Source organism: Gymnoscopelus microlampas (assembly GCF_963454915.1).
Source record: "Gymnoscopelus microlampas genome assembly, chromosome: 7".
NCBI lineage: Eukaryota > Metazoa > Chordata > Actinopteri > Myctophiformes > Myctophidae > Gymnoscopelus > Gymnoscopelus microlampas.
The window spans coordinates 20,944,797-20,959,796 of record NC_139944.1 but is presented as its reverse complement, the minus strand read 5'-3'; the positions used below and the strand labels follow the sequence as shown (position 1 = coordinate 20,959,796).

At 39.2% G+C, this 15,000-nt stretch overlaps 1 protein-coding gene across 1 annotated transcript in view; it reads left to right on the top strand.

The window, feature by feature from the left end:
• LOC311048499 (guanine nucleotide-binding protein G(s) subunit alpha-like) overlaps window positions 1–15,000 on the top strand; it is a gene marked incomplete at its 3' end in the record, with an annotated part of 61,431 nt that overhangs the window by 3,515 nt on the left and 42,916 nt on the right. The window contains exons 3-7 of the mRNA XM_084061758.1: window positions 1,100–1,172; window positions 7,321–7,375; window positions 7,697–7,816; window positions 8,448–8,558; window positions 13,587–13,684. Of these exons, the coding sequence (XP_083917884.1) occupies window positions 1,100–1,172; window positions 7,321–7,375; window positions 7,697–7,816; window positions 8,448–8,558; window positions 13,587–13,684 (457 nt within the window). The remainder of the gene's footprint in view (window positions 1–1,099; window positions 1,173–7,320; window positions 7,376–7,696; window positions 7,817–8,447; window positions 8,559–13,586; window positions 13,685–15,000) is intronic.

Sequence of the window (15,000 nt, the reverse complement as noted above, 5' to 3'; positions counted from 1 at the left end):
CAAGATCACACGTTGCGATGTGACATGTTGTGAGCATGTAGATCTGCTATTTTCACAATTGTGGTGTATTATCACAATAAGATATTATCGTCACAATATCGATATCAAAGTATTTGGTCAAAATATCATTATATTTGATTTTGTCCATATCGCCCAGGATTCCCTACAACCATGTGTAGTAGAGACAGAGGCAATGTCTCTTGCATGGGTTAGAGTTAGACTCTGCTCATGGCTTTACAGTCTGTATGCATGTTTAACCATTTTCTGCCTCCTCACCTGTTCTGATTATTTTAATGGTTGAGTTACAGTAATTTTCAGAGCCAGTCTGATATAGCCAATATAGCCTTCTTCGTCTAACTCCTTTCCATTGTGCTGAAAGACCACATGCACCATCTTGTTCATATGCTCATTCAAAAGATCAGGGTGTCGGTTTTATCATTGCTCAAAAACATGGACTTTTTTACTTTAAATTTAGGGAAAGCTCTAGCTATGTCGGAAAACACTGTTTTGTACCGTTTACAGCATGATCTAGGTCTAGGAATTGAGAACCACCTGTAGATTCACCTGTTGGAAGTAGAAACCAGTCCGAAGGTTTACTGGTGAATCAGACCAGTGACTTTGTTTTCTCACCATTAGGCCGTGTATGGAAACTATTTCCCCAAATGTTGACTAAACATTTTAACAATAAAGTCTTAAGCATCTGGGTTTCCGGTTTTCAGATTGACCTTACTGCTTGCTACCAATAACCCTGACTCGTGAGGGCTGGCTCTAGCCCATTTAGAACTGGAAAACCTATTCGTTGTTACACCTTTCAATCCGGGAAAGCATCTGTGTCATTTTAGTTTTTGCTATAGATTTTGCTCCATGAATAAAAAAATAAATGTGAATACAAAATTTAAGATTTTCAGAAAACTTGGGTTAGGAAAAAAGGATGGGGGGCTAGTATGGAGCCCTGGGGGACTCCAGTCAATGAAGTATATAGGGTTTATTATCAAAGCTACTGCTAACCTGGTCAAGGTCCCATGATGGTATTTTATTCACTGTAACATTTTTACGTGCTTTGAAAATGTCTCACTGTTTGTGTTTTCTCTGCTTTCAGGAGCTGGTGAATCTGGGAAAAGCACGATAGTCAAACAAATGCGAATATTGCACGTTAATGGCTTCAACGCTGAGTAAGTGCTAGTTTTATTCTTCGTTTCATGCTTTATACATGAATATTGTGATACTTGTAAGTTGTTACATATCGTTGCTGTCGGGCAGAAACTCTTGTCTCCATATTTTAACTTTATTTGTTTCGTAAATTAATGCCCTACTTTGTCATACTACAACTAAAGTGTCAAACAGAGGTAGCAAAAATTGCCGATCTACAAGCTCAAAACGTGTGACGAACACGCTTGGAGCTTGTAGATCGGCTATTTTTGAATTAGAATTTTGAAAAGTTACAGTTTTGGACATATGAGGTTTCCCCCCGACAGCAACGATATCTATAAGACTGCTGATTTGTTGAAACACTTACAGGCAGTGTTTCAGGTTTTATTTATACCGCTAAGGCCCTTTTCAAACAGAACTAACCATTAACAAAGAAACTCAATAATCCCCATGTATGATAAATGGCCTAAAGATTTAAATGTAGTTCCTTTGTTCTTCTAATAAACTTCTTAAACTGCTTAGATTAGGTTTTGAAGCTAAAGAGGTTGCTTTGGAGACCCACTCTGTTTTAGTTTGAAATGGTCAGGAGGACAGTACAACTTGACTACTGTCTTCTATAACCATAAACAAGAAGAAATCATTAGTCCCATCCGTTAATTGAACTAATCAATTTAATTGATTATCAATAAATTAATAAAATAATCAATTAATCGATCCATATTCATATGTGAAAAATGTTCCAAAATGTTCAAAAAGTTGACAAAATAGTGAAAATAGCTTATCTACAAGCTAGATAAGCTTAGATAAGAAAAAAGTGCTTATCGGTTATTCGATTAATTGAAAAAGTCATCAATAGACTAATCACTAAGAAAATAATCGATAGTCACAGCCCTATAGTCCCATCCTCCTAAATGCTGCTGTGCCACCACTGATTATTAATTGAAAAATACAGGAGAAGACATGGCATGATTTCCTTGAGATGAAGTTATGTTTATTTTTGGTTGAAACTGATTGTACAGTACTACCTTAATGTGAAGTTCTTCAACTTATACAAATGCAGACTCAAGTAATTTTGCTTTAGTTCTAAAACGGTTTCTCCCGTCCACTGTTAATAGAGCAACTTCAGACTTTTCTGAGGCATGAGACCAAAGATTCTAGACTAGAGTCTTGGCTTGTTGTTTTTTAGTTTTCTTGCTTTCTTTTGAGAGAACGTGTATAATCTGCCCTGCTGTGTCACAAGGCCCAAACTATGTGAATTCCTAAATTGAGCGGTGTACCCACTGAATATACTGAAACTAAGAGGATTTCAGAACTTCAGACAGGGCCATGTTTAGGCCTGAAATCGTGCAGTGTTGCTAACTACCCTCCCTTATTCCAATGGATTTATTTAATACAGAGATAATACACGAAGAGCATAATCGTCACTGTCGGGCAGAAACCTTGTATCTCCATATTTCAACATGTTTATGTTTATTTCATTAATTAATTCCCTACTTTGTCGTACAAGACATGCATTGTGAGCTGAAGATCTGATATTTTCGGTATTTTCGAAGATGTTTAAAAGTTGAAGTAAAATTGGTTGTCAGCCTGTCTGGGTTTTATAAAAATGGAACCAATGAAAAGTATTAACAAGAGCTTGTGACTAAATTCAAATTAAATTTTCTGAAAAGTAACAGTATTGGACATACAAGGGTTTCACTCAACAGCGACGGTTATACTTCAAAGGTTTCGCATCAGATCATTTGGGAAATTTCTCTTCAGCCGTCCTCTCATGGAAGGGAGTTCCATGCTATTTTTGAAAAATTGTGAAAGTTTGTGCAAATCTTTGAATATATATATTTCTAAAGCAAACATTTTTAAATCTTTGTTTCTGGGGATTCTACAAATGTCTTCTAAATCCTACTGTTTTTTTTAAAAATGTTTCTATATCAGTGATGTCAAGGACCCCCAAAATTATATGTATTTGGCCGCGGACCACCATCTCAAAATATTTTGTAACAGGGACCCCCAGAAGCAAATATTTGAGTAAAAATTCTTCCCCATATAAACATATATATTGAAGCTCATAGCGCGGCACTCGGTGCCGCTCCATGAGCTTGTAGATCTGCTATTTTTGAATAGCCAAAGAAATCTTAAAATGACACAGATGCGTTCCCGGCCTTAATGGATTAAAGGCTCAATCCGCCAGTCCAAAGCAACAACATTCTTCCATCTCGGCCTTGCGTTTGTGTATATGTTTATGTGAAACAGAATCTCTTGCCTGTGAGTGATGTTGTGGAGCCGTGCATCCCAGCAGCACGGGCCGTGACCGGTAGACAGTTATTGTCTGCCAGTCGAGCGCTACAAAAAATCTATCTCTTGTTTGAAATTCCATGTTATTGTAATACTTCAAATGACCGTGGTTGTCTTGCGGGATGGGCCTTTAACCCGGCTGTTGTTCAAAATTGCCAACAATGTCCACAAACTATTCAATATGAACTGACCAAGAAACCTACAAAGCTAACCACCGAATGTAAGCCCTATTATACTTTGTCCTACGACGAATAGCAGAAATGTCCAATCATGATGCGATGCGTTGGGAGGTTGTCGATCTACTATTTTCATTATTTTTGAAAACATTTTTAATATCTTTAAAAATGATTGAGAATCTGGCCAAAATAGGGATTAAAGATAGTGTAAATGATATGTATTTGTAAAAAAAAAAGAAAGAAAGAGAGAAACAAATTTTGTTGGTAACATTTTGAAAGCTCTTGGGTTACCATTTTCATCCAGTCAGGAGATAGAATCCCTACAAGAATACAGGATAAAAAAAGTTAAATTGGAAATGATTAAACAAAAACAATGAGCAGACAATATCGGAACTGAAACACTAAACTTGAATCGGATGCATTTTCTTTGTGGGTTCTCTCTCCTGATAGCAATTTGTTACGGAATATACAGGTAGCCTATTTAACACTTATTGTAACAAAAAACAATCGTCGCTGTTCGAGCGGAAAACCATTCCTTTTTTATGAAACTATTAAAAAAAACAATTTAAATAGTAAAAATAGCTCACAACGAACCGCCTCTGCTATTTTCACTACTTTTGTGCAACACTGTAATGCAAAAAAAGAGAAAGAGTTGAAATATGGAGATACAAGGTTTCAGTCCGACAGCAAGGTATACGCGAGATCTTTTGAAAGGTTTTTGAAACAAATGGATGTAACAGTTATGTGGCTTTTTAGATGAATGTTCAATCTGTTGAATGTTTTCAACGTGGCCTCTGATGTTCAGACTAGCCCACGTCGTGTCTCGTGAATTCCGTCAACTCATCCACAACTTGTTGTGACGGAAACAAAGTCACATTTTCTTCTATTCTGGATCTGTTGTTTCCTAGAAAAGAGGTTTTGGAGCATCATTGTGCACTTATTTTTGGGTCATGATAGACAGATACTGCCGTAGAGCTAGACGGCCCCAGTTTGATGATAAAAAGAGAGAGAGAGAGAGAGAGAGAGAGAGAGAGAGAGAGAGAGAGAGACAGACAGACAGACAGACAGACAGACAGACAGACACACACACACACACACACACACACAGAGAGACAGAGAGACAGAGAGACAGAGAGACAGAGAGACAGAGAGAGAGAACCCCTAACCCTAACCCTGATAAAGTTAAAGTTGCATACCACAAATTGTGGAACATTTTACAGGACTGTCATTGTAAACATGGTCTTTTCTACAAATTCTCTATAGTAGTGGTTTTAAACTCCAAGCGCACCAATGGGAAAGCCAGAATCTCAAAGCACACCTGCATATTCATAGTGAAAATAGCTGATCTACAAGCTCCAGTACACACTATTGAACTGGTGTAATATCACAGATTAGTTTAATGTTTAGTGCGTAACTGCCCTCTCTTATTGCTTAACTGACATTCCGCTATATTGTCTTTTAGGACAGGCAGGTTAAACCCTTCAATCGTTGTGGTTGTACTAAAGCCCGGAGCTGTCACTCTTTCGCAAAATATGTTTTTTTCCCCTGAATTATTTGATTCAGACAGAGCAGTTCTGGCTGTCATATGGGACAAGCACCACATCAAACTGTAACGTTGACAATAGGCCTATACTGTATGCCACACAATACACTCTCATGTACCACAACTTTGGTCCACACACATGTAAGTTTGCTGGCGGGAATTACATGTAACCACTTAACCACTTAAACCCTATATACTTCATTGACCGGGGTCCCCCAAGGGTCTATTCCTGGTCCCTTCCTTTCCCCCCCTCTACACTAAATCTCTTTGGCAAAAAATTGCCCATCTGCTATTTTCACAGAATGTTTGCCTGTTTTTGACAAATGTTTACCTATTATGACATGCCCAGAATAGGGACACTAGGGTTCAAGTAAAGCCCTTTATACTTAAAGGGATATTTCACTTTCAAAAAAACTTTTGGTCATTTTATGGTCTACTCAGGCTTTTGTGAACCCCCAGACCGTTTTTAAGTTGCTTGATTCAGTATTTAGATATTTGATATTAATTTTATCAGCCACGCCCCCTTCCCATACAAACCCATTATAACTTCAAACTCCATTTTTAACCCGTTTAACCATCAAAAACACCCGTCCTTGGTTCTGGTGACTCACCCTGCCCTCCTAATGCGTGAGAGGGCCGTGTTTTTTTGATAACTTTTTTCATTTATTTTTTATATTTCTTTTTGGAAAATGAAAAAATTAAATACAAAAAAGAAATATTAAAAATAAATGAAAAAAGTTATCAAAAAAACACGGCCCTCTCACGCATTAGGAGGGTAGGGTGAGTCACCAGAACCAAGGACGGGTGTTTTTGATGGTTAAACGGGTTAAAAATAGAGTTTGAAGTTATAATGGGTTTGTATAGGAAGGGGGCGTGGCTGATAAAATGAATATCAAATATCTAAATACTGAATCAAGCAACTTAAAAACAGTCTGGGGGTTCACAAAAGCCTGACTAGACCATAAAATGACCAAAAGTTTTTTTGAAAGTGAAATATCCCTTTAATCGTACGATGAAGTAGAATGAATATCTACAAGCTCACAGCATGGTGCAGTGCTTCGTGAGCTTCGGCTATTTTAGTTATTTTTGACAATGTTGGGAAATTCAAATGTTCACCTAATGACATGCCCAAAATAGTGACGCCAGGGCTAATGTGGTTAACAGCTGTACTCAAATACAGGGATCTTTTAATCGTTTCGTGCTTATATCACCATACAGAGGAAATCACACCAGGAATCTGACTATGTAAGCAAGTTAAAGGTTGATTCAATAACAGGCAGAGAGGCATTACAGGATCTGTTCTGAATGTGCATTATCAACCGTACGCTCTGTCTTAAAATGTAAAGTAATTTCAAGCACAAAAGTGAAAAGTTTATCTATCACAGGTACAAGTACAGGGCTACTTGTAGTGGTGGACAATAACTACTAAGTACATTTACTTAGAACTGTTTGTTCTTTTTGACTGAGGGAAATCTGGGCACCTCGATGTAAAATTGGCTATTTCTTCCAAAATGTAAATTTAGGACAAAATGTATTTTTTTTTAAATGGTCTTAAGTAATGTAAAGTATACATGATGTGAACATGCACAGTACATCATTATCAGAATTGTCGATTGTTTAAGCATGTCCTAATCATGTCTAATTTACTTTACTTTACTACTTTTTTAAATATTACATTTTTTTTACATTTTGGACAAAATAGCCAATTTTACATCGAGGTGCCCAGATGTCTCTAGTGCCCACCTATCCTGTTACCACAGATTGAAAAGCCTACGATTACACAAGCACCGAATTTCTGTTTGATGATAATGTGTGAATGCATAAGCAGTACTTCAGTGGGTGCTGTGGGTGTTGGGCACCCACGACCAACAATCTACAGTCTACACAATCCCCTAGAATACAGTTTGTTCATAAAACAATAAAACATACTGATATGATGCATAAATACCATATCTTAAGAACAAAATGATGGCTTATTTTCCATTGCTTATCTGCTCTTTAATTCATGCGTCAAAAAAAAAACTTGATTCATAATTGTACTGACAAATTGTTTTGTTTACCTTGCTCATAATTTTGTATCGTGTTTTCTTTTGTATTGTATTGTATACAGGAAAATGTATGTAAACAAAGAGACTAACTTACAGACTTTGTATTTCACAGGGAGAAAAAACTGAAAATTCATGATATTAAAAACAACATTAAAGAGGCGATAGAGGTAAGGATCTTAAGTTACCCATTTATCAATGGGCAGCAATATAATTTTAAACATTGTCTGAACCACTTTAGCCCGATTGTGAGCCTGTAGATCGGCAGTTTTTTATCAGTATAGGCCAAAAGAAGTTGACCTATACTGAAATGTACAAAATGGGGATGCCACCGTGAAAGTTGTTTAAAGTGTGTGTGTGTGTGTGTGTGTGTGTGTGTGTGTGTGCGTGCGTGCGTGCGTGCGTGCGTGCGTGCGTGCGTGCGTGCGTGCGTGCGTGCGTGTGTGTTGTATTTTAGTTTTAACTAATGTAATATTCTATTCTCTATACAGACGATTGTGTCAGCAATGAATTCACTCACACCGCCATGCAAGTTAGCCTGCCCAGCAAACCAGTCCCGAATTGATTACATCATGAACCTAGCGAGCCAGAAGGATTTTGAATTTCCATCGGTAAGTTGCTGTTTAATTACCTTGTGATAAACAACTGACGCTCTCGCCTCTACTCTCAGCCATTCTTTTCAAGCCTAACAGAAGAAAACAGCTAGCCTGTAACTGGAAACTCCACACGTCCCATGTTTTTGCAACAACCGCTTTTCTGTTCTGACTGTCATCATATAGCGACTGGAGCTACATGAAAATCGTCATAATGCCAAGGTATTACTGGCAGGTGCATTTAAATGGTGAAATGTGCAACTAATGAAACTATGCAGTTCTTATGATTAGGGCTGCAACAGTTAATGGAACTATTCAATTTAATTAATTATATTTTTGTAGGACACGTACGACAAAAAAAGTTGTTAAATTGTTAATCAGACTAATCGATTTGGTCGACTATTGAAAAACAATTAGCATTTAATTGCGTTGATTTGTCGATTTGCTAAAAAAAAGGGGAGTCTGACGACAAAATCACGTCTAGCGCAGAGACAGACTGTCTGATGGTGTCTTTGCCGGCTGGATCAGTAATTAGCAGGTGTAAAATCCCTTTGGGATGCTGTCAATTGAATGAGGCTCTCACCTGAGAGATCCTCCATGTGGCCTATTAACACTGATTGTCTGTAATAACCCTTTAACGGGTCTGAAGGGACATGGACTCCCAAAATATGCCGTTGCCGAGACTTGGGGATTCCTCCTGAGCTCCAGTCTGTTCCACGGGCATGAGGAGCTGCAAAGAGGCCAGAAGTCAGCTGTTGAGGTACTGTTAGCCACTTAAAGACGTAATTAAATGAAAAATACGTTTTTCACACTTTTAGAGCATACCAATGCCCATAAGGAGGACATGCCTATCAGTAGATGCAGAAACAAAAAATCATTTTTGTGTATTCTTACGTCAAAAGTCCCTAAATGTAGGTCAGTCTTAACCATTCAGTAGCCAGTTGCCGTTATGAAATCAACATCAGAATGTTCAGTTCTTAACAGATTTGTTCATTAAATCAACTAAGAATTTCTTTAGTTGAGGATATAGATCAGGGGCTCATCAAACCTTTTCAGCTCAAATATCCAAAGGACACATTTTTGTTTCCCAAAAGTACATAAATATGTTATGAATCTAGCCGCAAGCAACTCTTACATGCTATAATGCTATCTGGCATCTAGAGTTGCAATACCAACCCTTGACAGCCCATTCATCCAAACAGAAAAGTCTGATTGTTTTAAACAACGTTAAACTCATCAAGATTGCAGCTGTACGGAAAGCTTTGATTATCCTCTTTCTATCTGCAAAGTTTTTGTTTCATAGAAATCCACCAGAGACATGAGCTAACTTTCTGTCAATAAATTCTGTGCAGGTGATCATTTTTCCAAGTGTTCCAGTTTGGAATCACTCGTTGGAAATCACTCAACGGTCCTGCGTACCACCTGTTTCTAAATTGCACATAATGCAGGAGGCAGCAGGACGTTGCGTTATTGAAAACGAGCGCTTCCAACTTTGAAAAAGAATCACCTGTGTGGAATTTAATGACAGAAAGTAGCTCATAACATGTCTATGGTGGACTTTTATGAAACAAAAACTTTGCAGATACAAAGAGGATCATCCAAGCTTTCCGTACAGCTACAATCTTGGTGAGTTTAACGTTGTTTAATACAATCAGATAGGACTTTCTGTTTGGATGAATGGGCTGTCAAGGGTTGGTATTGCAACTCTAGATGCCAGATACTAGCATTATAGTATCTAAGAGTTGCTTACGGCTATTATGGATCTACGACTTAAGCGCTATTTCAAAAATACTGAAAATACCTCATCTACAAACTCACAACAGGTCGCTATGATCCCATGAAAATAGCTTTTTTTTTTACATTTCTAGAAAATGTAAAATAAAATAAAATCTTTAGATTTTTTGGGGAAAATGTAAAACAACAACAACAACAACAATAATAAATAGTGGAAAGATTTTAAAAAAAAAGAAGGGATATACTATTCCTTTTGAGACCTATAAAAATGGGTACACGACCCAAAACGCTACACTGCCCAAGAGCTCTCCTCAAGTCACTGTTGCATGAACGCTTTGTCTGCTTCAGGTATTTAGTGCCCACTCGCCCTATTGTCCACACAGGCCATTATCATACTGTAGGCCCTTCATCTGTAGGTTCACTTTCCAGAGAATAGAGTGTGTATTTGTATGTAAACGGCAGTCTCCTGATATTGTCTTTGTTGCGTCATGGCACATTTGTTATGCGGGCCTATCTCGAGCTGACCCTTCCCCCAGTCACTAGACTTCTACTAGTATTCTCTGCTGTATAAAAAGAAGAAGAATGATTTGATTGAAAGGAAAGGCTGGTATTAGTGAAGTTACTTTTGATATTTTGAGTCAAGCTTGCATGGTGGGATGGGTTTTGTGGCGTTATCCAACACTATCGAGCTAAAGGTTGTAGATATTGGTTATTTAGCGATTGAAGTATGCCAGTGGTTGGTGATTTATTTAACCACTTAAACCTGATTTATACGACAGTGTCGCATGGCAGAATTAGCTTGTTGAAATCAACATTTCTCAAACATTTTGGAACATTTTTGCCTATAATGTCATGCCCAAAATAGGGACGCCAGTTTGGGGGGGAAAAAAACGTTCCCTTAAGCAGCCAGCAAGTTATGTTGACTGGCAGTTGAGTAACTGCTGTCAATCGTTGATTGATTGTTTGAGACGATGGAATAGAGAAATCTCACAGGTTCAGCCTAAAGCCTAATTTATACTACGCCGTATGGCAATGTTGCAAGCTGGAAATCTATTAATTGTGGCAAGGCAAGTGACACTGTATAAATGATGTTTAAGTCCCTCATCGCGGTCCTCCACCCAATCCCCTTGTCGCCTGGCCTTAGGGCTGCAGTAAACCAGTTGGACTGGTTAACTGCCACTGCCACTGGGAAGGAGGCAGCGAGAGAGAGAGAGAGAGAGAGAGAGAGAGAGAGAGAGAGAGAGAGAGAGAGAGAGAGAGAGAGAGAGAGAGAGAGAGAGACAACAAGAACAAGTTGTATCTCTATGCCCTTCTCAATTCATTTCCAATCACCCTTAATTTTCCTTGCCTTGTCTTTTCTTTTTTCCTCCCTTTTTTCTTTTTTTTAACCAAACAGGACATTTTGAAGTATGTTTTCCTCCTCTAATATGCTCTGTAGTAAAAATGTTAACTAAATAAACTGTGGTTATGAAAGAAAGGCTACATTATTACAGTAACTTTATGTTTTTTATTCCTTATGGAACATAAAGTGTTGACCATTTGCTGCCATGTGTTTCCTTGTGATGTGGTACCATGTTCATGGGCTTGTGGTTGGTGTTTCAGTGAAGTGTTTGAATCCATGCAGTTTGTTCAAGCTGTCTGCCTTCAGCTCTCTGTAGAGCAGAGCTAATACTGACTTTTATTGGACACATTTCATTGTGGAAAAGCTAAAGAGCGATACATCTTTGTCATTGGGGGATTTTTGACTATGAAAAACTATGAAAAATGTGTGTAGTCCTGCACTACCCCCAAGACCCTCCATTTTTAAGCGACCCCGGTGGGCCCCGGCCCACTGGCCCACTGGTGGGCTGTGAGGATATTGCAAGTGGGCCCCCCAATAATTGGCAAAACACCAAGAAAAAAATGTCATGGTATTACTTCTTTAAAACCTTGAACTTACAGGGAGTAACTGAAAAGAAAAATAGTGATTTGTCGGCAGTCAATTTTGATTAAAAATAAATAAATACATAAATAAAACAAAGTTTCTCTTGGCACTGTGTACATCACATCTTCCCATGATCCCATCGGTGACTAACAACTGTCATCACATGCTGTATATTTAATGTGTGATAAGTACGCTAAAGTTTTCTACAATTTAGTACGTGTCGTTACAGTCGGCTCAGAGCATGGCACGCCTGGTCCTTTTGAGTGAGAGAGAAGTTTCTTTATTTTGAGTACATGGTATATTGATTTTATGTTGGTAGCCCTATGGCTAAGAATGGACTGTTTGTGCCTAATCGTTCCATGAGGCCAAGTAAAGACCATAGTGAAGCGATAGGCCAACGTAGTAAAAGCGGAGCCTTGTGTCAGTACAAAGCTCTCCATTTCTCCAGTGAACTCAGTGAACCAGTCTGTTTCCTGCCTCTATCAGAGTTCTCTCATCTGCTGCTCCTCTGTAAATAGGCCCTCATAGCCTCAAACCTAAAACCCAGGGAGGGGGTTTCAATACTCTCCTCTTCGGCTTCTTGAACAGTTTTTTTTTTCAGCCCAGGACGTAACTGAGAAATGTAGTCTCACTGGCATGGGAAACAGGCCCATGCAAACCTGCCCCTACTGCTGTTGTCTTGTGTGGGGAGTCGGGACCCTCCCTTAGTTTAGTACCATTACCGTTTGCCAGTGAGATGTGTAGTATAAATGGATACAGCCCCTTGTTGCTGTCTTAATTTAGCATTGTCTGCTGGTGTCCTGGGATGATTGTTGGATGAAGTGATTTGTCTTCTCTCTTCACTGCACTTCACTTAACCCATTCAATCGGGAAACGCATCTGGTGTCATTTTAGGTTTGAGCTATAACCATTATTTTATACTTTGGCTATTCAAAAATAGCAGATACAAGCTTGTAGATCTGCTATTTTTGAGAAATCTTGAACATTTGTGCAAATCCTTGAATACATATAATTTTGGAAACAACATTTTCAACTCACAGCTTTGCTTCGGGGGGGGTCCCTGGAACAACATATTTTGATCGGCAGCCAAATACATATAATTTTGGGGGTCCTTGACATGAAAAAGTTTGACAACCACTGATATTATAGCAACATATGTTTTTCAGAAAACTGTTAGGATTGAAAAGACATTTGTATAGATTTGCACACATCAAGATTCTTAAAAATCTTGATGTGTGAAGAGAAGAGAAGAGAAGAGAAGAGAAGAGAAGAGAAGAGAAGAGAAGAGAAGAGAAGAGAAGAGAAGAGAAGAGAAGAGAAGAGAAGAGAAGAGAAGAGAAGAGAAGAGAAGAGAAGAGAAGAGAAGAGAAGAGAAGAGAAGATATACAAGCGTATATCTGCTATTTTTGAATAGCCAAAGACATGGGTTAAATTCTCTTCCCTTCTTCTCTTCTCTTCTCTTCTCTTCTCTTCTCTTCTCTTCTCTTCTCTTCTCTTCTCTTCTCTTCTCTTCTCTTCTCTTCTCTTCTCTTCTCTTCTCTTCATCTGTATTGTTCCTTAAGATCAAGACATTCTCTTAATGGTGCCTAGTCTGATGTATTCTGGAAAATGTATGTACAGTCATTTTTTATAAAAAACAAAGCCGATATACAAGCTCACAACGCATCGCAAGCTTTTAGATGGTCTGTTTTCGCCAAAGTGTTCACCTAGATGACCCAGAACTGGGCCCACTAGGGCTCAAGTGCTTACGTTTGGTGTGATATGACATCTTTGTTGTATGGGCTCCTAGGCCAGTGGTTCTCAAAGTGGGGTGACCCCCAGTGACCCCCAGGGGTCCTTGATGGGGTTCCAGCTAAATGAATGGTAATTCTGAGAGTGTACAAGTGGAACCAAATGGACGGGTCTGTTTGGTTCCACTTGTACACTCTCAGAGTTATGGGGGGGGTACGTGGCCTAATGCATAGTAAACTGGAGGTTTGAGAAAGTTTGATAATCACTGTCCCAGGCTGTAACAGAGATGACTGAGTTATGTAGCCCTGACCTTGATGCCTGTACCCTCTCTCTCTCTCTCTCTCTCTCTCTCTCTCTCTCTCTCTCTCTCTCTCTCTCTCTGATCTCATCTGTTTTCAGGAGTTCTATGAACATGCAAAGCACCTGTGGCAGGACGAGGGGGTCCGGTCCTGCTGGGAGAGGTCCAACGAGTATCAACTCATCGACTGTGCACAGTAGTAAGTAGGACTCTCTTTCTTTTATCTCTCTCTCTTAACCTCTCTCTCACACACACACACACACACACACACACACACACACACACACACACACACACACACACACACACACACACACACACACACACACACACACACACACACACACACACACACACACACACACACACACACACACACACACATGCACACATAAACTCTGATTTGCACAGCGTCAGGTGTTTAGGTGTTGGGGTAGTTTCACGTGGTCAGACCCACCGCTTTAGGTCATAAATTCCAGCCACAGAGGGTCTGAATCACAAGTCAGTTTTGTCCAGGTTTTGTTGCTCAAGATAGTCAGGTGTGCCTTTGATTGGCTGGGCTGTAACAGAATTTTGTAACAGAATTTTGTAACGGAATTTTGTAACGCATTGTTTTTGATGTTAGATATCTATCTAATACGTCTGGCTACTGTGAGACTATTCAGCCATAATATAGTCGACACTCCTTTGTGGTATTTGTCACTGTATATTTAATTTACATATCCTCGCTCGTCGGGTGGAAACCTTGTATGTCCAAAACATCCTTTTTATTATTATTTTTAAAACATTTTGACATTATTTCACTACTTTTGTGAGACGCTCTGATTAAATAAGGCATTAATTTACAAACAAATATAAAAATGCATTTATTTATTCAACCGATCCTAAGTAACAGTGGACACTACTGGGACAGCGCCCCCGGGGAGCAGTTAGGGGTTAAATGTCTTGCTCAGGGAAACTTAGACACATTGCTGAGGCCTGAGATCGAACCTGGAACCTTCAGCTTCCCAGGCAGGCTCTCTAACCATAGACCAACACGGGGACTACAAATTTCACGCCCATTTTTGAGACAGCGCCTCCACTCGAGGTCCGTTAGAACGATGTACTGCAGCTGCCAATGCATTCCCTATGAGAGGATATGAGAGTTAGCCTACTTTTAAAATGATCCTACATAAACTGGAGACGATATTGATTTAAATAAAAATGTGTTTCCAAATGTATGGAGTGTCTTTGTCAACATATCTTCTTGTTTTCTTAATAGTTGATGTGTTTCACATTTAATTTGCCACTTTTATGGGTTACCCATAATGTTAACACAGCAGAGGGTAGACGGCAGACAGACACAGTAGTTGCATTTCAGTGACATCACTGTCTTTACGAGCGCCGAGCGTCCACTCTGAAGTGGGAAATTCTCATCCCAACGGCGCTGTCTCAAAAGTGGGCGTGAATTTGTAGGCGCCCGTGCCAGGCCGTGTGTGTCTATTCAGGTGTGGGCGCTCCATGAGGTGTCATTGA